This window comes from Mizuhopecten yessoensis, unplaced genomic scaffold (assembly GCF_002113885.1).
Source record: "Mizuhopecten yessoensis strain PY_sf001 unplaced genomic scaffold, ASM211388v2 scaffold10771, whole genome shotgun sequence".
NCBI classification, from domain to species: Eukaryota; Metazoa; Mollusca; class Bivalvia; order Pectinida; family Pectinidae; genus Mizuhopecten; species Mizuhopecten yessoensis.
The window spans coordinates 562,841-590,046 of record NW_018408713.1 but is presented as its reverse complement, the minus strand read 5'-3'; the positions used below and the strand labels follow the sequence as shown (position 1 = coordinate 590,046).

Sequence of the window (27,206 nt, the reverse complement as noted above, 5' to 3'; positions counted from 1 at the left end):
ATTTACGGTAACTAGAGTTACTGAGTGAATGTCAGCGTAGACGGGTTAAGTAGTCACAGGCATTTTGAGAATTTGTTACAGCTATATTTGGACCTAAACTAAGGTGTTCAGAGTAATTTTACACGTTTTAGAGTTTATATCGATTTCGGTAAAAATGACACCCCTAATCGTATATATAAGCATGGGGGTGGGGGTGGGGCATTTTTACCGAAAGTCGATCTAAACCCGTAAAACATGTCAAATTACTCGGAACACCTTAGTTTAGGTCCAAATATAACTAACAAATTATCAGGTCCATGTGGTGTTAGTCATGTACTTCACAGAACACAATAAGTAAAACACAAGAAATCGTACTCGTTTAATCGTTTTATTTTGTCACCATAGTAAGACGGAGAAATGAATGAAAACTTCCACACCAATATGTACACACTAAAAATAACTCCGTATTCGCAAAACATGGTTTACAGATTACGCGGGCACACTGAAACATAAAGTGTTCTAGGTGAGAAAACATCAATAGTTGCTCGATTTAAAGAAACAGATTTATGTTCAATATATCAAGGTTGTATGAGACATTGATTTAATATCGATCTATCATGCGTTCACCGAACACATATGAAAGCGGGCATGAGACATACGTTTGTATGATTAAGCGCGGATTCAGTTGCGGAATAACACGATGCATCATGTTCCACCATGCATTATTGCCACCCATTTGTATATATGTATTCTCTACACTGTATTGTTTATGAGAATAATACAATTGTCATTGTCATTGATGGATAAAGAAGCGATGAATCAGCTCTGTTCCATTTCTAAAGTATTACTAAATAAATCACTCCGAAATCACACAAAGAGTAATTAACTTGGCCTTAGCTTTGTGAATGTCTGTTATCACATACTCTCACCGTGTACTTATGAATAATTTGTTGTTTGTAACATGAATATAACAGAACCAAACGGAATATAACATAGAATTTTTATACTATCGCTTTGTAGCTGTAGAAAACGAAATTACTTTGAATGATAACAGACGGCCATAAGCCTCGGGGACAGGTTTGCGATCGTGCAGTGTATTCTATTAACACTGCAATAGAATACTTCGAGCGATCGATGCTACAGACGTTTTCCCTCAGAAATGTTTTTTTGCAGTAAATTATATCGTCCGACTCGATTCTGAATTCTTGCTCCATGAAAAAAAATACTGTCGTCCAATGTGCTCTGTAGAAACCATCAGCACAATCCATTCCTGTCAATGCATTGACCAGATGACCCCGAAATTGTTTTTTTTTCCTTCATTCAAAATGACAAAAAACATGCAAGAATTCGATGTGAAATAATACCTCCAAATGCTTCGATACCATTCGTATATCCCGGTCCATTCCGTACTACAACCACTGTTTGTAGATATATACCTGGTGAGATTGTAGTTTGACACTTTATCGTCAGTTAACGTCTTTTAGAGCTGTTGTGACAGCCACACTTAGACTTTTCTATTAGTTACAGACGTTGCATTGTCATTCGAAACACCTCTGTCGAATGTATTCCCCACCATTCTGAATCGGAATTCCGAACGTCGTGTTTTAGTAATGAACAGACAGGTTTTAGTGACTTGCGTTGTGCCGTGAAGTGAATATGTGCTTTGTAGTATCTTGTTGATCCTAAAGAGTGGTATGTCCTGGTGGATCTGTGGGAATGTATACTTCAGCTTTCGGGTCTTTTCTGAAAGAAGATAAAAAAAAGTTCTTAATCATGATGCAAGATGAGGCAACAAAGAATACATGATCCCTTAACTATGAAACATAATTAAATAATTCTTCGTCATTGTGATGAGAGGATGGAAGTACACAGATACAATGTCTGTAGTAATTAGTATCCAAGCGATTAATATCACCAATGATTGCAAGAACCACCCGTGTTATACCGGTAACCGTTCTTAACTTGCTATAATAGCAAGTTATAACAATGCAAAATCAATTGAAATGTTTTTTCAATATTTTCGCTGGTGGTTCTTATCATACTCAGCACCAGCACTCACTGACAATATTCAGCAAGGGTTCTCAATGATGCCGTTCCTATCACAAGACTACCAGAGATTAACAGCGAGCATTTCCCTAATTACAATGTACCGGTGCTCACGAATTCTCGCTGATGGAATCATCCAAATTACCAGCACTAGCATGCAATGCCCTTAATACCCTACGATAATTCTCGCTTTTGGACACATGTATATACTACAAGCCCTCACGAATACTTGCTGATAGTCGCATCAAAATTATATCAGCGCTAACGTGCACTGTCATAAATACCTTACAATAATTCTCGCTTTTGGACATATGAAATCTCCCGGCACTCACAAAATCTCGTGGATGGAAGCATCAAAATTACTAGCGCTAACGTGAACTGCCCTAAATACACTAAAAGAATTCCTAACTGATGGTTTAAATCTCACGACAAATGAAAGACTTCACCAGTTTTACTCACCTTGTTGTGCAGCAGATGTAACAGAGAAGGACCATCAGTAGCCCCACCCCTGTAGCCCCCAGCACGGCAACAGTAGTAAAAAGTAGAGAAATGTCTACTGTCTCAACTGTCTCTATCTTGGCTGAAAAATGAAACAAAAAATATCAAGAGGTCTAAGTTACATAGCTGTTAAAACAACATTATATATCGCACGACGTCAAAAATGCTAATATACACCGGCAACAAAGATAGCGTACGACGTCGAAAAAGATAATAATCGACATCAACAGGGATAACATGAAGACGTCAACAAAGATAACGTACGACGTCAACAAAGATAACATACGTCGTCAACGAAGATAACGTTCGACGTCAACAAAGATAACGTACGTCGTCACGGAGATAACGTATAACATCAACAAAGATAACGTATAACGTCAACAAATATAACGTACAACGTCAACAAAGATAACGTACGACGTCAACTAAGATAACATATAACTTCAACAAAGATAACGTACGTCGTCAACAAAGATTACGTACGACGTCAACAAAGATAACGTATAACGTCAACAAAGATAACGTACAACGTCAACAAAGATAACGTACGACGTTAACAAAGATAACGTACGTCGTCAACAAAGAAAAACGTACGACGTCAACAAAAATAACGTGCGTATAAAGATAGCATACGACGTCAACAAAGATAACGTACGACGTCAACAAAGATAACGTACAACGTCAACAGAGATAACGGAAAACGTCAACAAAGATAACGTACGACATCACCACCGATAACGTAAAACGTCAACAAAGAGAACGTACAATGTCACCAGAGATAACGTAAAACGTCAACAAAGATAACGTACAACGTCAACAAAGATAACGTACAACGTCAACGAAGATAACGTACGACGTCAACAAAGATAACGTACAATGTCAACAAAGATAACGTACGACGTCAACAAAGATAACGTACAACGTCAACAGAGATAACGGAAAACGTCAACAAAGATAACGTACGACGTCAACAAAGATAACGTACAATGTCAACAAAGATAACGTACGACGTAAACAAAGATAACGTACGACGTCAACAAAGATAACGGACAACGTCAACAGAGATAACGGAAAACGTCAACAAAGATAACGTACGACATCACCACCGATAATGTAAAACGTCAACAAAGAGAACGTACAATGTCACCAAAGATAACGTAAAACGTCAACAAAGATAACGTACGACGTCTACAAAGATAACGTACAATGTCAACAAAGATAACGTACGACGTCGACAAAGATAACGTAAAACGTCAACAAAGATAACGTACGACGTCTACAAAGATAACGTACAATGTCAACAAAGATAACGTACGACGTAAACAAAGATAACGTAAAACGTCAACAAAGATAACGTACGACGTCTACAAAGATAACGTACAATGTCAACAAAGATAACGTACGACGTAAACAAAGATAACGTACGACGTCAACAAAGATAACGTAAAACGTCAACAGAGATAACGGAAAACGTCAACAAAGATAACGTACGACATCACCACCGATAATGTAAAACGTCAACAAAGAGAACGTACAATGTCACCAAAGATAACGTAAAACGTCAACAAAGATAACGTACGACGTCAACAAAGATAACGTACCACGTCAACAAAGATAACGTACGACGTAAACAAAGATAACGTATATCTTCAACAAAGATAACGTAAAACGTCAACAAAGATAACATACGACGTCAAGAAAGATAACGTACGACGTCAACAAAGATAAAGTACAACGTCAACAAAGATAACGTACAATGTCAACAAAGATAACGTACGACGTCAACAAAGATAACGTAAAACGTCAACAAAGATAACGTACAACGTCAACAAAGATAACGTACCACGTCAACAAAGATAACGTACGACGTAAACAAAGATAAAGTAAAACGTCAACAAAGTTAACTTACGACGTCAACAAAGATTACGTACGACGTCAACAAAGATAACGTACGACGTAAACAAAGATAACGTATATCTTCAACAAAAATAACGTAAAACGTCAACAATGATAACATACGACGTCAACAAATATAACGTACGACGTCAACAAAGATAACGTACAACGTCAACAAAGATAACGTACGACGTCAACAAAGATAACGTACAACGTCAACAAAGATAACGTACGACGTCAACAAAGATAACGTACGACGTCAACAAAGATAACGTACAACGTCAACAAAGATAAAGTACGACGTCAACCAAGATAGCGAACAACGTCAACAAAGATAACCTACGACGTCAACAAAGATAACGTAAAACGTCTACAAAGATAACGTACGACGTCAACAAAGATAACGTACAACGTCAACAAAGATAACGTACGACGTCAACCAAGATAACGTACAACGTCAACAGAGATAACGTACAACGTCAACAGAGATAACGTACAACGTCAACAAAGATAACGTACAACGTCAACACAGATAACGTACGACGTCAACAAAGATAAAGTACGACGTCAAAAAAGATAAAGTACGACGTCAACTAAGATAACGTAAAACGTCAACAAAGATAAAGTACGACGTCAACAAAGATAAAGTACGACGTCAAAAAAGATAAAGTACGACGTCAACCAAGATAACGTACGACGTCAACAAAGATAAAGTACGACGTCAAAAAAGACAAAGTACGACGTCAACCAAGATAACGTAAAACGTCAACAAAGATAAAGTACGACGTCAACAAAGATAGCGAACAACGTCAACAAAGATAACCTACGACGTCAACAAAGATAACGTAAAACGTCTACAAAGATAACGTACGACGTCAACAAAGATAACGTACGACGTAAACAAAGATAACGTACGACGTCAACAAAGATAAAGTACGACGTCAAAAAAGATAAAGTACGACGTCAACCAAGATAACGTAAAACGTCAACAAAGATAAAGTACGACGTCAACCAAGATAACGTACGACGTCAACAGTCAACAAAGATAACGTACGACGTCAACAAAGCTAAAGTACGACGTCAACAAAGATAACGTAGAACGTCAACAAAGATAACGAAAAACGTCAACAAAGATAACGCACGACGTCAACAAAGATAAAGTACGACGTCAAACAAGATAACGTAAAACGTCAACAGAGATAACGGAAAACGTCAACAAAGATAACTTACGACGGCAACAAAGATAACGTACAACGTCAACAAAGATAACGTAAAACGTCATCAAAGAGAACGTACAATGTCACCAGAGATAACGTAAAACGTCAACAAAGATAACGTAAAACGTCAACAAAGATAACGTACAACGTCAACAAAGATAAAGTACGACGTCAACCAAGATAACGTAAAACGTCAACAAAGATAAAGTACGACGTCAACCAAGATAGCGTACAACGTCAACAAAGATAACGTACGACGTAAGCAAAGATAACGTAAAACGTCTACAAAGATAACGTAAAACGTCAACAAAGAGAACGTACAATGTCACCAGAGATAACGTAAAACGTCAACAGAGATAACGTAAAACGTCAACAAAGATAACGTACAACGTCAACTAAGATAACGTACAACGTCAACAAAGATAACGTACAACGTCAACTAAGATAACGTACAACGTCAACAAAGATAACGTACAACGTCAACTAAGATAACGTACGACGTCAACAAAGATAACGTAAAACGTCTACAAAGATAACGTAAAACGTCAACAAAGATAACGTAAAACGTCAACAATGATAACGTACAACGTCAACAAAGATAACGTACAACGTCAACTAAGATAACGTACGACGTCAACAAAGATAACGTACCCCGTCAACAAAGATAACGTACAACGTCAACAAAGATAAAGTACGACGTCAACCAAGATAACGTAAAACGTCAACAAAGATAAAGTACGACGTCAACCAAGATAAAGTAAGACGTCAACAAAGATAACGTACGACGTCAACAAATATAACGTACGACGTCAACAAAGATAACGTACCCCGTCAACAAAGATAACGTACAACGTCAACAACGATAACGTAAAACGTCAACAAAGATAACATACGACGTCAACAAATATAACGTACGACGTCAACAAAGATAACGTAAAACGTCTACAAAGATAACGTAAAACGTCAACAAAGATAACGTAAAACGGCAACAAAGATAACGTACAACGTCAACAATGATAACGTACGACGTCAACCAAGATAGCGTACAACGTCAACAAAGATAACGTACGACGTAAGCAAAGATAACGTAAAACGTCTACAAAGATAACGTACGACGTCAACAAAGATAACGTAGAACGTCAACAAAGATAACGTACAACGTCAACTAAGATAACGTACAACGTCAACAAAGATAACGTACTAAGATAACGTACGACGTCAACAAAGATAACGGACGACGTCAACAAAGATAACGTACGACGTCAACAAAGGTAACGTACGACGTCAACAAAGATAACGTACAATGTCAACAAAGATAACGTACGACGTCAACAAATATAACGTACGACGTCAACAAAGATAACGTAAAACGTCAACAATGATAACGTACAACGTCAACAAAGATAACGTAAAACGTCATCAAAGAGAACGTACAATGTCACCAGAGATAACGTAAAACGTCAACAAAGATAACGTAAAACGTCAACAATGATAACGTACAACGTCAACAAAGATAACGTACGACGTCAATAAAGATAAAGTACGACGTCAACCAAGATAACGAACAACGTCAACAAAGATAACGTACGACGTCAATAAAGATAAAGTACGACGTCAACCAAGATAACGTGCGACGTCAACCAAGATAACGTACGACGTCAACAAAGATAAAGTACGACGTCAAAAAAGATAAAGTACGACGTCAACCAAGATAACGGACTACGTCAATAAAGATAAAGTACGACGTCAACCAAGATAACGAACGACGTCAACAAAGATAAAGTACGACGTCAACCAAGATAACGTACTACGTCAATAAAGATAAAGTACGACGTCAACCAAGATAACGTACGACGTGAACAAAGATAACGTACGACGTCAACAAAGATAACGTACGACGTCAACAAAGATAACGTACAACGTCAACAAAGATAACGTACGACGTCAACACAGATAACGTATATCGTCAACAAAGATAATGTACGAAGTAAACAAAGTTTATGTGCGACGTCAACAAAGATAACGTACAGCGTCAACAAACACAACAAGATAATATACAAAGTTAACGAAGATAGCATACAACATTTACAAATACGTTAAAAGTCAACAAAGATAACGAACGATATCAGACAAGATAACGTTCGACCTGAGCAATGATAACGTGCGACGTCAACATTTTTGGTTTGTTTGTGTTTTACGTCCTATTAACAGCTATGGTCATTTAAGGACGTGCTAGGTGTTGGTGGTGGAGGAAAGCCGGAGTTCCAGGGGGAAAAACCCCGACCTACGGCCAGTCCCTGGCGACTGCCCAACGTAGGCCTCGAACCCGCGACCCAGTGATGGAGGGCTAGTGGTAGCAAAATGTCCGACACTTTAAGCACTTGGCCACCGCGGCCCCGTGACGTCAACAAACACGTTGTTTCTGGATCCTATTTCATATATGTAATAATTAATAAAAAGATAACGTAGAGTAGTAATTGTTGATAGAGAAACATTTTTATATTCGATCAAAATTAGGCTGTCTGGAACGACACTCGACAAGAGAGGTTTAATGACATATTGGTTGTGAAAAACTGATCCACAGCCCTCGGGGGTTCGGTATGCAACATATGATAATCTGATCTCAGAGATGCTTCGTAATACATTTTGGTATTTAGTCAGCTGTCCAGAAGAAAATAACTTTTAAAAGATCAATTTTGAAATAAAGGAAGATTGAAAGTTGTTCCATGTCGGCCTTCGTGGATTTCACGCTGAGCAGTTGGTCAGCACCACACGTTGGCTATTTCTCAGATGATTTAACTAAATAGCACTAGCAGGCTTATTAGTTATATGGTTTGTTACTGACCTACTATAGAACCATAGAGGGTTAATACAATTCTCAGAGGGTGAGACCGAACGCACCGAGGACCTTTTTATACCCCCTTTTGATACACCTGGGACATATTTTTTCCTGCTCAAATGTCTATAGGGCACTGTCCGGTGGACTACGGAAAGTAGAGAAGTCAACTGATGGGAAGCGAACAACTAATATTGCCCCCTAAGAAATTTTACTGACTCCCTATAGTCTCATAGGGGGTTACCACGTGACCCGATTTTAACCAATCAGATGCGACAATTCTGTCCGAGATGCGATAAATATATATATATTTACAGTCTGCAAAGCTGACATGTTGGCTATTATTCCTGGTAAATTTTCAGCTAAATCGCGCGGGCAGATTTGGAGATAATAAGATGGACACCATTGTATCCATCTTGGATTTCAGACCGACCTCAAAAATAACATCATCTGGGAAACGTCACCCCAGAACCTTTCCTAGCAAGTGTCAGATAAATCCCCAATGAGGAATAAGGGGTTTCAAATGTGAATTGTATCAAAGAACACGAATTATTGTACGTTTATAGATGATCGCTGTAGACGTCATGTTGTATCTCGAATCAACCAGGTAAATGACAACACTTAGTGGTCTATCATTTCCATTACATTTTAATCATTCATACCCAGTTTTGGCTTAATTGCTCTGACAGACTTTGAGAAGATCGAACTATGTTTTTAAAGACAGCCGCGATGTCGGACGTCTTGAATTTCGGACCGTCCCATAAAGTAAAAACAGCTAATTATTATTGACTTATATATTCCAGATGCTGTTTTTTTGGCGAACCAACCCCCCAAAAAATACTTATTTTGGCCATTGTTTTATTTCTACAAAATAGAAGATATTGACAAACTTTGCTGTTAACAGATTTGCAATTAATTGACTCTCATCTCTCTACCTGTGACGTGAATTATCGGAATTCATGCATAGATTTTTAAAAAGCATAACATTTTTATATACGTTTCGGCATTTCGAATGACTTAAACATGTAACCTTCCACTACAATATTTCAAATACTATTTTGAGAAATTGCATTTTAAAACAAGCTTTCGTTTGATAAACATAAAAATGTGAATTTTATGAAGTTTGCTTGCTGATACAATTTATCTAACATATGTATAGGCATTGCATTGAACTAAATATTAATGTGATAACATTGTGTTAAGATTTAAATTTAAATTTAAATTAAATTTATTACTTTTGACCTTATTTATTTAAAACCCTGCGACCTCCCAGGAAGTTGATGCCATTATGTTATGCAACACAATAAATGTTTTCGACCTAAGGACAGCGCCTTCCATTAAAAACTGATATAAATCGCCCTGACTTCTCTACCGAGACACAACCATGCAGTGTATTTATGTGTTCGACTGAAACAAACTGTGCCTATAGTCGAATAACGCTAAGGACGCATGCAGCATTCCTACCTCGAATTGCCAGCAACATGAACAAGACAAACTCAAAGAATAATTCTACCACTTCATCGAATTAACGGGATATTTTATTGGTTAATAAATATGTAAAATGGGGCAAACTTATTATGCTCATCTGTGTGCCATACTTTTGGATTTGTTGTCTCTACCCCGTGTCTCAATTTGACATAACTTGGATTCGACATTTAAATTTAAATGGCATTAGTCGTCGATGCAGCAGAAGAGGTTAACCCTTCCGGAACACCTGGCCTTATTCTCCTCGTACCATTTTCCAATTGTCTCAGTGTAAATATTTTGTTTGTTCATAGTATTCCCTGCCATCAATTTTGAGTTCAAATGCGGGTTTTTTAACATTTTGATATTATCTTCCTGATATTTTTTGACAATCTCTTTTAAAACCATATAATTACTCGCGCATTTCATTTTAAGTAAAATGAATGAAAAGGTAACCAACAGAGGACAGCAAATTATTTATTTGAACATCGTCACGGAAATATTCGATTTGACTGGTGTTGTTACTGAATCAAGTGGACCCAGAAATTACATCCAGTCACGTTACAATAGCATGGCGCCATGCGCTCCGCTAATTTTCACCTATCAAATTATCACGAGCTCGCCCTGCGGAATGGACGAGGCATTTGACGGGAATGAGGTCAGTGTTTGCTTCGTCGAGTTAGACGGCACCTTGTGGTGCATCCGAGACCGTTCGTGACTTTATTAGATTATCTTGTCTGCTGTAAGCCTATATATTCCCAATGGTGTCATGTGTGTGGTCACTTATGCGGGACATGGAACCTGCGAAACCGTCTCTATAAATAAACATCACTTTCAGATATGGATAAAGATAAAAATATATATATATATATAATAATAATAATAATAATAATAATAATAATCGGTCGGAACTTTTTAATTCCTTACCAGATTACGTTTTTGATAACCATTGCGTGTACTCGAAATTCACATGTCTAGTTTGGTCTGAATTTTATCTAATGATGAAAAACGATCGCGAATGCTTACGTCTACAGGAAATATTTCAGGACTAACGTTTCTGAAGACCGGAGTGTTCCTTTTCTCATCACGAACTTGGTAGAAAGAGATATTACATGGATATATTGAACCACAGATCTACTATTGGGTCTAGGCCTCCCAGCCTCGATGCCATGGAGACACGCAACACATATACTTACCAACACACTCGGGACCACTCCAACCCGTAGCACATCCATGTAAGCACATTCCGGCGTCCCTTGTGCATGCGCCATACAGACAATTGATGCATATCCGGTCACAGTACAGCCCATAGTTACCAGGGTAGCATCCGGCTATCGGCAGACACGTGCCAGTAAATCTATCACAACAATGCCGTTTTTCGGAATCCACTAGGCATTTTTCTGAACATTGCATTTTACAAAATTCACCATAGTAGCCTGGTGCACATGATGTTTCCCGGTACGCTTCCGTCCACGTGACGTCATCCATTACGACCTTGCAGGAGGGTGGTGCCGGAGAGCCAAGAGTGTCCTTACAGACGATACACTGACCGGACATTTGGTCACATGCGTAGCACGAGGACTTATCCGGACATGTCATATTACAGGATATACCGTACAGTCCTGGCCAGCAGCCGTCGGCGCATCCCTGCCCGTCCGTACACATGCCCTCCACACAACCGTCACAGCTCTGGCTACACTCAGGACCGTGCCACTGCGGTTTACACTCTAAAATAAAAGGATATTTCTGTAGAGTACATAATATTGTGGTTTTATTTTAGAAAAATGTTACATAAGCAAATTAGGGAGAAAGAAGGGGGGAAATACTATTCTGCAACTATTAAATGCATTAATTTTTGAGCCTTCAAGGTACTCTTCAACAAGCATGTTTTGCTATCTTATCTTCGTTTATCCCGTTGATTGTCGATCGCCTGTGCTTGTTTTTATCGTATATGACGCCCCTCCCCTTCCTCTCCCCCGAAAATTGTGTTCACTTAAGAACTGCAAATAACGAAAATCTAGTGGATCATCGAAAATATGCATCACCTATAAAACTTACAGTAGCGTCTTCGCTATGCGCATTCGTTTACTGCAAAATAAGTATTGGATTTCAAGATACTAGAATAAGGTGTGATACATTTGTCGTGATTTTTTTCTACGTGCTCGCAATGAGATAATAGTTCTCATGACAAACCCTGAAAACACAGCGATAAAACTAATTATCATCTTTATACTACTAAATACATATGTACCTTAAATCTCCACAATCATTTAAAGTCAACTAAATACCATATGTTCCAACCAATTTCTAGGTCTTACGATCATCGAAATCCTTGGTCAATGTCAAAAATAAACCAATATAAGTTTTGTGCTGAGGAATACCGTGAATTTTAGAACAACATAGAAAGATATTTTTTGAAATATGAATGACTATTTTCTTACGCGGAACACCTTTCGTATACTGTTTCCTGTTAATTACATCGCCTGGCACGAGCAGGCATCTTAAATAGGAAAATCCTTTCTCAAGTTGCTCTCAACTTCTTCTCGAGTATTTTCATTCTGATAACCCGCGATGATGAATTTATCTTGCTACTGGTAGGAGGTATACAATAGTACATAGATGATTAAAACTATACCTATGATTTATCTGGTTATACGTACTTAAACAAACTCCTGTCTCACGATCACAAACGTCCTGTAGACATCTCTCACACTGATCATAGCAGTAAAGTCCGTAGAAACCATGGTTACAGCCCTCAGCACAAATCCCCGAGGAATTGCACGTAGCGTACTGGCAATTCCTTGGACAGTGCACGGTACACGTATGGTCATAATACCCTGGCTGACATCCGTTCACGCATGTGCCATTAAATGCGTGACATATATGGTTTACACATCGACCACATTCATTGGTGCAGTATTCCCGGAAAGTGTCTAGAAACCATCCTCTCGCGCACCCTTCCAGACAGATTCCGTCGTGACTCCGACACTTGTTGTCCTTGCAATGAAGACATTCTTCACAATGTCCGTTCGTTATGTAGTAGCCCGGTTCACATTCCGTACAGTCCAGATCGTTTCTACTGACGGAGTACGGCTTCTGGCGATAAGCACACTGAATACAGTGTGGATACGACTCAGTACAGAAGGACGCATCACATTTCCTCCCAAACCAGTCAGCACTACAGCCGTTGGCACAGTGACCTAAATTGCCGTGACAGGAAGTGTTGCCACCTGTACAAAATGGACTACACTTGTTTGTGCACATTATACCATAGTAGCCGCGTTGACATCCAGAGGAACAAGCCGCAGAGTGACTGTTACAGGCGGCGCTGTCTAAGCAGTGACCACTTGTACATGGACAGCAACCGTTTTCAAAAGGAAACCAGTCATCTTCGGAACACAAGATGCAATCAAATTTTCCCTTCTCGCGTTCTGCACATTCTGAAAAGCTACACTCGCACTTGTCACCGTATCTGTCTTCATCTTTACAATCTGTACATTGAAGTCCTGATCTGAGACATGTTTTACATCCATCAATACATTTATGTTCACAGTTGGCTCCGTAGAATCCATCCTCACACAACACGCATGTCCTGTTGCTGCTACATAGAGAACAGTTGGGTATACACGGATTGTTGCACTGTTCTCCAAACCAGCCATTTTGACAGTCACAGTTTCCCGTTCGTCGATCGCACGTTGAGCTTTGGCAATATTGAGAACATGACTTGTCGCATTTCAGTCCGTACCAACCTTCCTTGCAGGCGGAACACTCATCGTTCGTAGTGCAGCTTTTACAGTTTGTTAGACTACATGTTGATTGACATGTCACTCCGCGCCATCCCGAGTTACACACAGGACATCTTCCAGTCAACTGATCACATGCCAGGAAGCAGTTCGGAGCGCACGTGTTATTACAGAATTGTCCCCAGTACCTAGAGTCGCAGACAAAGCAAGAACCGTCGTTCCTGTTGCAGCTGAGGTTGCAGTGTTCCGGACAAGCTTTGTCGCAACTCTGACCATAGTACCCTAATAAACAAGCACCGATACATGACCCTGTTTCTTGGTAACACTTTTGATGGTCCCTTGTGTTGCAATGAGATGAACATTGAAGAGAGCAGCGCGGCCCGTGGAATCCATACAAACATCCGGCACATGTTCCAAGCATTTTGTCGCACGTGCCGTCCTTGCAGCGCGAAGGACAAAGATGCTGACATGAGCGACCAAAGTAACCCGACTTGCAGTCACCGATACATTTGTACTGACCATCGGGGTCATGGCAACTTCCATCCGGACATCCTCGGCACTGGTCGTCTACAACAAACAAAGTTTATACGTTCACGGTATAATTTTGTACCTGTCTATGTATACACAAAACAAAAAAAAACAAAAAAAAAGATGGAATGCTACATGGAATTACCAATCAACGTGAGATATGTACCATGTTGCACTTGTGCTTATCTTTGTGCTTCCGGATATATTGTTGATAATATTCTTTATTGCGCGAATAAATATTTCCATAATCAATCGAGAATGTATATATACCGGGGTATATCGACACCATGAATAGTGTTGACCAGTGGGAAACCTTAATTTGTAAATAATCAGGAAATTATAGCAAGCATTTTGTCAAATTACGCCAAATAAAAATTGTAGTCAGTACGGAATGGTTTGAGTTGGGTATATTTATGGGCATTATCATACACCTTCTAATCTTTCATAGGACAACGGCACTTCATAGTGAAATGGTATCTTGTTTCCCGCTGGGTATGATATATCCCAAACATTTTCTATAATAATTTTAAAAATACCTTTCATAAAATCAAATTGTTTGATAATGCAGAATATAAGTTGATCTGAACGTTAACGGTTAATTGATTGGCTGGCGTCAAAGTCACAGTTTAGCTTTTATCTTTCGTGATCATAAACTGATATCAATACAAGATTCACTGTTAAAAGTCGGCACAGAATGTCAAAAATTAGCTAAATATAAAAAAAAGGTTTTACAGGATTTAAAAGCGTTGTCTGTTGATGATGTTTAAAGTCACTTTCGAATTTTTGAAACGGAAGTGAGAGAGTTTTCCTAAACTTGAAGGTCCTTGCGCGGCGATTGACTACTTCATTTTTATAAGCTTTCGAAGATGCGTAATTATGATTAAATCTGATTTAATGTGTAAGGTTCCATTGTTATGTTAGATAAAATTTTGATCTAAAAATCTTTGAGTGTCAGTGGACGTAGTATTTGTAAATGATTGGTAATATTGACATCAACTTGTAATGTTTTCACAATATAGTTACATACACTATCAAAGAATGGAAGCGGGTTTATTTACTTATTTCATATTGATGACATTTACTTTATTCTTCATTCGGTCAGCGAAGGATTTTTATGCCTAAATAATAACAAAAGAACAAGAGGCCACAGTCTCACACTACTAAAGGGGATGTGCAGGTTGAACTTAAGAAAATATGTTTTTAGAGAACGTATTGTAAACCACTGGAACTCCCTACCCGATACTGTCGTCACCTCACCAACAATCAAAACATTGGAATCCCGTCTGGATAAGTATCGGGGACAACCTGATTGTTTCTATAACCATGAGATAGACAATAATGAACGTATTCATTGCCGGGACGTCAGCATAGTGTCTGACGATATTCCAGATCTGGATATATAGGCATATTGCCTGCGTCCAGTATTATTATTATTATATTATTATAAAATATCGAGATATGACAATCGAACAGAAACTACTAAATAGTCGGGACTGCTGTCTGATATCTTCCTCTTCTACTTCCAAATGCGACTTCACGATACAGGGCACAATGCCAACGCTATATGTATTTACCAAAACCATTCGTATGTACTCAAAAGGTCATCAGGACTGTAAAGCCCCAATAGAGACAACGACAAAAATGCACAGCACTTTGAACATAAGCTTGTACATCAAATCTTTGTAAGGATAATTATATTAGTTATCGCGGCACTGGTAACCTTTTGTCAGTTTATTGAGACTAACGTTATTTTTATAGAGAACCAAGGTGTACGCGATAGTACAGTCTAGCAGTAATGTCAAGCAGACTTATTATTACTCCATGTACTCCTCATCCTCCAGTCTCTGGAGATTCACCTCCGTGTCTATACATACGTGAATCATGCTACCGGCCCACAATTATCATCTGTACAACACAGACAGACGCGAAGGACATTTTGTGGTCTGTTGCTACAAACTGAGCAAGATAAGACGAAAATGGAGTTTATAAGGTGACCCGGTCATGTAGTAGTCTAAATGCTTGCAGCCAAGATATCGATAGCACATTATACGACTTCAACAAGAATTAACCAAAAACGAAATTTGCAGATATCCTAACATACTCCGCTGCCGCTATACCATGTAAGTGACAGCCTGCCCTCTGCCGATGGCACTGGTTTTACTGCGTATTGAGAAATGGATTAAGAAACTATATCAGACTGGAAATATACCCATGTCTCTACCAAACGAAGAAAGCACGGGCTTTTTACGTCCTATTATTAACTTTAATTACAAATTTTCCTCAGAGATAAGTGAGTTTTGTCGTAATTCAAGCTTCGAAATCACAAGTCCACAGACAATGACAACACTTCAGGGCCTAGCTGTTGAGTGCCTGGTTAGTTTTATAAAAACTTAACACAATATTTGAATCTTATATATTAAAATTAGTAAATTTTGCATCTAAAGTTACATTGAAGGTATCGGATAATTGTATGTAAAACTAAATGAAAAAAACAACCACATACTGGCCAATTTCCGGATATTTCTAAATAAAATTACATTTTGAATCAAATGTGTTTACGACCCGGTAAGCTAACCAGACTTAAAAATGAACCAAGCAGTGAATGGGCGTCTAACTTACCAGCGTTTACACATATTTCAAATTCGATTTTTTCTTCATATTGATTAAACAGTTTTGTTGGGTTTCTTTGGCGAATGCTTCCATTTAAAGATTATTTGGAGTATTTTTCATGACATATCAGCTACATGTTGATGTGTTACGAAATAAACTCAGATTAATGCGAGATAATGAAATTCAGTATAGAGATACTTAAAAACAAAATTAACATTTTCAGCACAAATCTGAATGGCTTTATTACATGGTGTATAACTACAATATCCAGTGTAGTTTCTAAGCTTAATGTTTCATTTTAAGTAGGTACACATGATTCAATAAGAAACGTAAATGAAGCAAGCAAAATCGAATGTAATCAGAGCATTATGTAACTACTGGTAAGTATTTAGTTTGGACTAAAATTTCCTTTCGACTGTGTCGGTGAATGTTAATCAAAACTAAGTTGGATGTTTCAGAAATCCGTCCCTTTTAGAATGTCCTGTCCCATTTGGTAACTTGTGATGTAAAAAGAGTTGTATGTCATTGGGAGTTTTGTGTTTTGGAAAAGTCCTACTTCATAGAAGGTCTTTTGTATTAAAAAAGGCGTATTTCATAGAAAGTCATGTGTTATAAAATGTCCTATTTCATAGAGTCATGTGTAATAAAATGTCCTATTTCATAGAAAGTCTTGTGTCTTCAAATGGCCTATTTCATAGAAAGCCATGTGTTATAAAAAGTCCTATTTCATAGAAAGTCTTGTGTCATGAAATGGCCTATTTCATAGAAAGTCTTGTGTCATCAAATGGCATATTTCATAGAAAGTTTTGTGTTATGAAATGTCCCATTTAATAGAACGTATTTTGTTATAAAATGTCCTATTTGATAGAAAGTATTTTATTATAAAATATCATATTTCATAGAAAGTCTTTTGTTATAAAATGTCTTATTTCATAGAAAGTCTTTTTTTATAAAACGTCCTATTTCATAGAAAGTCTTTTGTTATAAAAAGGCCTATTTCATAAAAAGTCTTTTGTTACAAAAATGTCCTATTTCATAGAAAGTCATGTGTAATAAAATGTACTATTTCACAGAAAGTCTTATGTTATAAAATGTCCTATTTAATAGAAAGTCTTGTGTCATCAAATGGCCTTTTTCATAGAAAGTCTTATGTTATAAAATATTCTATTTCATAGAAAGTCTTGTGTTATAAAATGTCCTATTTCATAGAAAGTCTTGTGTTATAAGATATACTATTTCATAAAAAGTCATTTGTTATAAAATGTCGTATTTCATAAAAATTCTTGAGTTATAAAATGTCCTATTTACTAGAAAGTCTTGTGTCATGAAATGTACTATTTCACAGTAAGTCTTACGGTATAAAATGTCCTATTTACTAGAAAGTCTTGTGTCATGAAATGTACTATTTCACAGTAAGTCTTACGGTATAAAATGTCCTATTTCATGGAAAATCTTTTGTTATAACATGTCCTATTTCATATCTTGTCTTATGTTATAACACGTCCTATTTCATAGAGAGTCTTTTGTTATAAAATGTACTATTTCACAGTAAGTCTTACGGTATAAAATGTCCTATGTCAGAGAAAGTCTTGTGTTATAGAATGTCCTAGTTCATAGAAAGTCTTGTGTTATAGAATGTCCTAGTTCATAGAAAGTCTTGTGTTATAAGATATACTATTTCATAAAAAGCCTTTTGTTATAAAATGTCATATTTCACAGAAAGTATTTTCTTATAAATGTCATATTTTATAGAAAGTCTTGTGTCATCAAATGTTCTATTTAATAGAACGTATTTTGTTATAAAATGTCCTATTTCATAAAAATTCTTGAGTTATAAAATGTCCTATTTCATATATTGTCTTATGTTATAACACGTCCTATTTCATCGAACGTCTTGTGTTATAAGATATACTATTTCATCGAAAGTCTTTTGTTATAAAATGTCCTCTTTCATAGAAAGTCTTGTGTTATAAAAAGGCCTATTTCATAAAAATTCTTGTGTTATAAAATGTCCTATTTCATGGAAAGTCTTATGTTATAAAATTTTCCATTTCATAGAAAGTCTTTTGTTATAAAATGTCACCTTTCATGGAAGGTCTTATGTTATAAAATGTCCTATTTCATAGAAAGTCTTGTGTTATAAAATGTTCTATTTCATAGAAAGTCTTGTGTCATCAAATGGCCTATTTAATAGAAAGTCTTGTGTCATCAAATGGCCTATTTCATAGAAAGTCTTATGTTATAAAATATCCTATTTCATAGAAAGTCTTGTGTTATAAAATGTCCTATTTCATAGAAGGTCTTGTGTCATCAAATGGCATATTTCATAGAAAGTTTTGTGTTATAAAATGTCCTATGTAATAGAACGTATTTTGTTATAAAATGTCCTATTTCATGGAAATCTTTTGTTATAACATGTCCTATTTCATAGAAAGTATTTTATTATAAAATGTCCTATTTCATAGAAAGTGTTTTGTTATAAAAAGGCCTATTTCATAAAAAGTCTTTTGTTATAAATAGGCCTATTTCATAAAAAGTCTTTTGTTATAAAATGTACTATTTCACAGAAAGTCTTATGTTATAAAAAGTCCTATTTCATAGAAAGTCTTGTGTCATGAAATGTACTATTTCACAGAAAGTCTTATGTTATAAAATGTCCTATTTAATAAAAAGACTTGTGTCATCAAATGGCATATTTCATAGAAAGTCTTGTGTTATAAAATGTCCTATTTAATAGAACGTATTTTGTTATAAAATGTCCTATTTCATAGAAAGTCTTTTGTTATAAATGTCCTATTTCATAGAAAGTCTTTTGTTATAAAATGTCCTATTTTATTGAAAGTCTTGTGTCATCAAATGTTCTATTTAATAGAACGTATTTTGTTATAAAATGTCCTATCTCATCGAAAGTCTTGTGTTATAAAATGTCCTATTCTTGTGTCATCAAATGGCCTATTTCATAGAAAGTCTTATGTTATAAATTGTTCTATTTCATAGAAAGTCTTTTGTTATAAAATGTCCTATTTTATTGAAAGTCTTGTGTCATCAAATGTTCTATTTAATAGAACGTATTTTGTTATAAAATGTCATATTTCACAGAAAGTATTTTGTTATAAAATGTCCAATTCCATAGAAAGTCTTTTGTTATAAAATGTCCTTTTTTATAGAAAGTCTTGTGTTATAAGATATACTATTTCATAAAAAGTCTTTTGTTATAAAATGTACTATTTCACAGAAAGTCTTATGTTATAAAATGTCCTATTCAATAGAACGTATTTTGTTATAAAATGTCCTCTTTCATCGAAAGTCTTGTGTTATAAAATGTCCTATTTAATAGAACGTATTTTGTTATAAAATGTCCTATTTCATAGAAAGTATTTTGTTATAAAATGTCATATTTCACAGAAAGTATTTTGTTATAAAATGTCCAATTCCATAGAAAGTCTTTTGTTATAAAATGTCCTTTTTTATAGAAAGTCTTGTGTTATAAGATATACTATTTCATAAAAAGTCTTTTGTTATAAATAGGCCTATTTCATAAAAAGTCTTTTGTTATAAATAGGCCTATTTCATAAAAAGTCTTTTGTTATAAAATGTACTATTTCACAGAAAGTCTTATGTTATAAAATGTCCTATTCAATAGAACGTATTTTGTTATAAAATGTCCTCTTTCATCGAAAGTCTTGTGTTATAAAATGTCCTATTTCATAGAAAGTATTTTGTTATAAAATGTCCAATTCCATAGAAAGTCTTTTGTTATAAAATGTCCTATTTCATAGAAAGTATTTTGTTATAAAATGTCCAATTCCATAGAAAGTCTTTTGTTATACAATGTCCTATTTCATAAAAAGAAATTGTGTTATAAATGTCCTATTTCATATATAGTCTTATGTTATAACACGTCCTATTTCATAGAAAGTCTTGTGTTATAAGATATACTATTTCATAAAAAGTCTTTTGTTATAAAATGTACTATTTCACAGAAAGTCTTATGTTATAAAAAGTCCTATTTAATAGAAAGTCTTGTGTCATGAAATGTACTATTTCACAGAAAGTCTTATGTTATAAAAAGTCCCATTTCATAGAAAGTCTTGTGTCATGAAATGTAATATTTCACAGAAAGTCTTATGTTATAAAATGTCCTATTCAATAGAACGTATTTTGTTATAAAATGTCCTATTTCATAGAAAGTATTTTGTTATAAAATGTCATATTTCACAGAAAGTATTTTGTTATAAAATGTCCAATTCCATAGAAAGTCTTTTGTTATACAATGTCCTATTTCATAAAAAGAAATTGTGTTATAAATGTCCTATTTCATATATAGTCTTATGTTATAACACGTCCTATTTCATAGAAAGTCTTGTGTTATAAGATATACTATTTCATAAAAAGTCTTTTGTTATAAAAAGGCCTATTTCATAAAAAGTCTTTTGTTATAAAATGTACTATTTCACAGAAAGTCTTATGTTATAAAAAGTCCCATTTCATAGAAAGTCTTGTGTCATGAAATGTAATATTTCACAGAAAGTCTTATGTTATAAAAAGTCCCATTTCATAGAAAGTCTTGTGTCATGAAATGTAATATTTCACAGAAAGTCTTATGTTATAAAATGTCATATTTAATAAAAAGACTTGTGTCATCAAATGGCATATTTCATAGAAAGTCTTGTGTTATAAGATATACTATTTCATAAAAAGTCTTTTGTTATAAATAGGCCTATTTCATAAAAAGTCTTTTGTTATAAATAGCCCTATTTCATAAAAAGTCTTTTGTTATAAAATGTACTATTTCACAGAAAGTCTTATGTTATAAAAAGTCCTATTTCATAGAAAGTCTTGTGTCATGAAATGTAATATTTCACAGAAAGTCTTATGTTATAAAAAGTCCTATTTCATAGAAAGTCTTGTGTCATGAAATGTAATATTTCACAGAAAGTCTTATGTTATAAAAAGTCCTATTTAATAGAAAGTCTTGTGTCATGAAATGTAATATTTCACAGAAAGTCTTATGTTATAAAAAGTCCTATTTCATAGAAAGTCTTATGTTATAAATTGTTCTATTTCATAGAAAGTCTTTTGTTATAAATGTCCTATTTCACCTATTTCATAGAAAGTCTTTTGTTATAAATGTCCTATTTCACCTATTTCATAGAAAGTCTTTTGTTATAAATGTCCTATTTCACCTATTTCATAGAAAGTCTTTTGTTATAAATGGCCTATTTCATCGAAAGTCTTGTGTTATAAAATGTCCTATTTCATGGAAAATCTTTTGTTATAACATGTCCTATTTCATAGAAAGTATTTTATTATAAAATGTCATATTTCATAGAAAGTGTTTTGTTATACAATGTCCTATTTCATAAAAAAAAATTGTGTTATAAATGTCCTATTTCATATATATTCTTATGTTATAACACGTTCCATTTTATAGAAAGTCTTGTGTCATCAAATGTTCTATTTAATAGAAAGTCTTTTGTTATAAAATGTTCTATTTCATAGAAAGTCTTATGTTATAAATTGTTCTATTTCATAGAAAGTCTTTTGTTATAAATGTCCTATTTCATAGAAAGTCTTTTGTTATAAAATGTCCTTTTTTATAGAAAGTCTTGTGTTATAAGATATACTATTTCATAAAAAGTCTTGTGTTATAAAATGTCATATTTCACAGGAGGTATTTTGTTATACAATGTCATATTTCACAGAAAATATTTTGTTATAAATGTCTAATTCCATGGAAAGTCTTTTGTTATAACACGTCCTACTTTATAGAAAGTCCTGTGTTATAAAATGTTCTATTTCATAGAAAGTCTTTTGTTATAAAATGTCCTTTTTTATAGAAAGTCTTGTGTCATCAAATGTTCTATTAAATTGAATGTATTTTGTTATAAAATGTCCTATTTAGTAAAAATTCTTGTGTTATAAAATGTCCCATTTCATAGAAAGTCTTTTGTTATAAAATGTCCTTTTCGTTATAAAATGTCCTATTTCGTAGAAAGTTTTTTATTAAAAAATGTCCTATTTCATAGAAAGTCTTTTGTGATAAAAAGGCCCATTTCATTAAAAAGTCTTTTGTTATAAAATGTCCTATTTCATAGAAAGTCTTTTGTTATCAAATTTCCTATTTCATAGAAAGTCTTATGTTATAAAATGTTCTTATTTCATAAAAATTCTTGTGTCATAAATGTCCTATTTCATATATAGTCTTATGTTATAACACGTCCTATTTCATAGAAAGTCTTGTGTTATGAAATGTTCTATTTCATAGAAAGTCTTTTGTTATAAAATGTCCTATTTCATAAAAAGTCTTGTGTTATAAAATGTCATATTTCACAGAAAGTATTTTGTTATACAATGTCATATTTCACAGAAAATATTTTGTTATAAATGTCCAATTCCATGGAAAGTCTTTTGTTATAAAATGTCCTATTTCATAGAAAATCTTGTGTTATAAATGTCCTATTTCATATAAAGTCTTATGTTTTATCACGTCCTACTTCATAGAAAGTCCTGTGTTATAAAATGTTCTATTTCATAGAAAGTATTTTGTTATAAAATGTCATATTTCACAGAAAGCATTTTGTTATAAAATGTCATATTTCATACAAAGTCTTTTGTTATAAAATGCCTATTTCATAAAAATTCTTCTTGTGTTATAAAATGTTCTATTTCATAGAAAGTATTTTGTTATGAAATGTCCTATTTCATAGAGCGTCTTTTGTTATAAAATGTCCTATTTCATAGAAAGTCTTGTGTTATAAAATGTTCTATTTCATAGAAAGTCTTTTGTTATAAAATATCCTATTTCATAGAAAGTCTTGTGTTATAAAATGTCATATTTCAAAGGAAGTATTTTGTTATACAATGTCATATTTCACAGAAAGTATTTTGTTATAAAATGTCCAATTCCATAGAAAGTCTTTTGTTATAAAATGTCCTATTTCATAGAAAGTCCCATGTTATAAAATGTCATATTTCTTAGAAAGTATTTTGTTATAAAATGTTCTGTTTCATAGAATGTCTTTTGTCATAACATGTCCTATTTCATAGAAAGCCTTGTGTTATAAATATCCTCTTTCATAGAAAGTCTGGTGTTTTAAAATGTTCGATTTCATAGAAAGTTTTTTGTGGATGTGGATGTGGATTTCTGTTTTATCATGAGTTGGATTTTATCGTCAGCTCTTTTGAGTAGGAGATATTATATTATGCAAAGTCATGTTTCATACTTTATTAAATCGCATGGTGTTTGTTTCGGAATAATATGTTATTTAAAGATACACTCATGATTGTATTTATTTGTCCTGTTGAGAACATTTCACTCTAATATGATAGCGCTTATAAAGCGTTATATTATCTTCAGTATTTCCGCCCTCCTTAAGATTTTTTTTCTTCATCTAAAATAGCAAGCTGTGCTGTCGGCATCAACTTACCATTGTTGTATTATGGTCAACATTCCAACTACTGTCGTAATTATGAGGTAATAAAAGTAAATAAAAACGAAAACAACTGTTTGTATCGTAACCAGATGCTACCATATGTGTGGTATCGATTGTTCACTATATTTTGTCTTCAACCAAAAATATGCTATCTTCTACAATTGAGCCCACTAAGCCAGTAACTGTTAATCATGTTAAACTTAACTTATGAAAATAGTGCCCTCAATTTTGATTGGACCTGTCAATTATCACTTATGTCACTTTTAGTATTTGTTTTACACATTCAAAATCTCCAATGACCATGCATTAACCCATATGACCTAGAAATAAAGTCACTACCTACCTGCTAATGGAAAGCTCTCCTGACTAGCCTGGGAATACCAGGAGGTCCACATCAGGACCCAGGTCACAGTACCCAGGACCGTCACACCTGGTCGGGAACTCATGGCCTAGTGATCTAACACAACGAGCAACCAAGCCATATGCAAAAGGTCATAGGTGACTGTCAAGGTCGTGCAAAAGGTCAAACATATCACAAACGTGTAATTGTGTGATAAGTGGGACATCCATCTTGTTGTGAGGTTCACTCTATATATATAATGTCACAGTTGACGAATCATTTCGTTATTATAACATGATACAGATCAACGAATATTTAGGAAAGTGTAGATATTACCACACTGACGTGCACAGCGTTCCCGGGCTCATTGACTTATCTGTTACTACATACAACTAACAGGACATGATGCATATAATGAATCATGTAATATTTCAAACAATAATCCAACTTTAAAAAGATACTTTTCCATTCAGATGCATAGACTGGCTCACATGAAAGTCGTTTTCATGTTTAAGCATATTTAATAATAGAGTGAATTAAAAAGATTCTAAGAAACCCAGGTGAAATCACATGAAGTTTTGGCTCCATATCCTAAATCGAATTATTCTTTAAAGGTCATTCAAGATAAAAGCTGTATGAAAAAGTATCCGGTTTTGTTTATCACAGAAACCCAGTTATTCGCCATATCCTGATGTTAGATACCAAGTTCGTGGTATTGACTCACACGGAAACCAAGTGTTTAGTGTTATTTATCCAATGTCGTTTTTCCAATCGAGGCGTCTCTTAGTTCCCACACCTCCTGGAGTCAAACAGGAAATTTAAAGGTAAATCGAAATTGTCACATCCTAATAGGAGGTTCCTTATTTCACCGCTTTAAACCACGCGTCTTACTTTTCTTGGAGAAATTGCTCCTGAGCTGATCCATGTCATTTCCGCTCGTTTCCGCATAGGTCAAAATGTTTCTTTTACACTTTAAGTCAACTTGAACGGCAGCTCTGTACTAGTAACAACACAACCAACCACACGTCTGGTCCTATAGTACCGTTGTGGCGCGCTAGTGTCACCTCTGAGCCATAAAACACAGTCAGTTGGTGTCAGGGCTTCCTGCAACTCTACAATACTACTGCCACAGTGCACAGCCAGAACCGTAAAATCGATGAGATGGTTTATTTATGATATCGTAGGTATAAGCCATTATTGGTCAGCTGCAGTTATTTCTAATTAAAGTGGCTTTTCACAGTTTCGATTTCCTGCATTTGCATTGTAGCTGTAGACAGGGTGATCCATACTTGTTATAATGGAATCTATGACAGAACGATACGGAGAATAATTAAATCCCCAACCTGCTTTCCATTTGATTTGAAAATCAATTAAGGAAGTTTAACATTTTGGCTGTCACCTCGAAGAAATAGCGCCACATTTTATGACATGGGACTACGTAATAATTGAACCCTTAGTCATATCGTGACTTTTATCAATTATTCTGTATTATTTTGACAAACTCCCTTTAATCCTGTCGTAACATTCATATTTTATCCGATATATTGGTTATACACAGTTTTCAGTCCTTCGGTGACTTTTACCATTTAGTATATGTGTCTGTTACATGCAACCTTTACTTAAATTGACATTTATCATCTATCTTATAATTTATATTACAGATTTTACTCCTACCATGATTTTTTTATCGATTATCCTATAAACATGTTACACATGGCCTTAATACTATATATCTGTTATACAAACAAATATAATTTGTATTGTTTAATCTAACTTAACCGGACAACGTAAAGCATTATTCGGCTTACGATGCTGGTAGGTTGGTGATAAAGGAAGTGGTGCATGGTGATACAGGAAGTGGTGCATGGTGATACAGGAAGTGGTGCATGGTGATACAGGAAGTGGTGCATGGTGATACAGGAAGCAGTGCATGGTTAAATTGGAAGTTTGAAAACCTTGCGACCTTTTTTGTTTGTTATGGGTTTAACATCCTTGCAACAGCCAGGGTCATATGAGGACGGGTGCCTAGGGAGACACACCAGCCAGGGTCATATGAGGACGGTTGCCTAGGGGGACCCACCAGCCAGGGTCATATGAGGGCGGGTGTCTAAGGAGACACACCAGTCAGGGTCATATGAGGGCGGGTGCCTAAGGAGACACACCAGCCAGGGTCATATGAGGACGGGTGCCTAGGGGAACACACCAGCCAGGGTTATATGAGGACGGGTGCCTAGGGAGACACACCAGCCAGGGTCATATGAGGGCGGGTGTCTAGGGAGACACACCAGTCAGGGTCATATGAGGGCGGGTGCCTAGGGAGACACACAAGGCAGGGTCATATGAGAGCGGGTGCCCTAAATAGAACACAAGGAAGATAATACCCCCGATTCTGCAGGGGCAGTATGCGACGTTCCTTGTCGTCTTTAGTTATCATGACATTGATATCAAAACGACCGTGCGCATTTCTAATTTAATATTGATGAAGATTCATTATCTGTTATTAATGAATACTCGTACGCTATTTCTACGAGAGTTCGTAACCGACACAATTTTCCAAGTTTGATATAAGATGGCGATCGCCAAAACAAGAACAGGAACCGTTTCCACCTTTGG

The 27,206-nt window shown here is 35.3% G+C and overlaps 1 protein-coding gene and 1 pseudogene across 1 annotated transcript; both read right to left on the bottom strand.

The window, feature by feature from the left end:
• Positions 1 to 364: 364 nt before the first annotated feature.
• Positions 365 to 13,315, bottom strand: LOC110462342 (multiple epidermal growth factor-like domains protein 6). The gene is made up of 4 exons (XM_021516279.1): positions 12,597 to 13,315; positions 11,133 to 11,663; positions 2,485 to 2,605; positions 365 to 1,722 (listed from the first exon to the last, which is right to left on the bottom strand). Exons 1-4 carry the CDS (start codon positions 13,198 to 13,200, stop codon positions 1,662 to 1,664), a joined length of 1,317 nt encoding a protein of 438 aa, XP_021371954.1. The 5' UTR covers positions 13,201 to 13,315; the 3' UTR covers positions 365 to 1,661.
• On the bottom strand, positions 13,269 to 24,699 carry LOC110462290 (annotated as a pseudogene).
• Between the last annotated feature and the right edge of the window lie 2,507 nt (positions 24,700 to 27,206).

What these genes read in the sequence shown, in the direction of transcription:
- LOC110462342 (XM_021516279.1), bottom strand. Translation starts at nt 13,200, where the DNA reads ATGTGCACAAACAAGTGTAGTCCATTTTGTACAGGTGGCAACACTTCC. An exon ending in TGAGACAGGAGTTTGTTTAA is followed by an intron (nt 11,664 to 12,596) that starts GTACGTATAACC and finishes CTTTTATTTTAG; the next exon opens with AGTGTAAACCGCAGTGGCAC. An exon ending in GAGTGGTCCCGAGTGTGTTG is followed by an intron (nt 2,606 to 11,132) that starts GTAAGTATATGT and finishes TTCATTTTTCAG; the next exon opens with CCAAGATAGAGACAGTTGAG.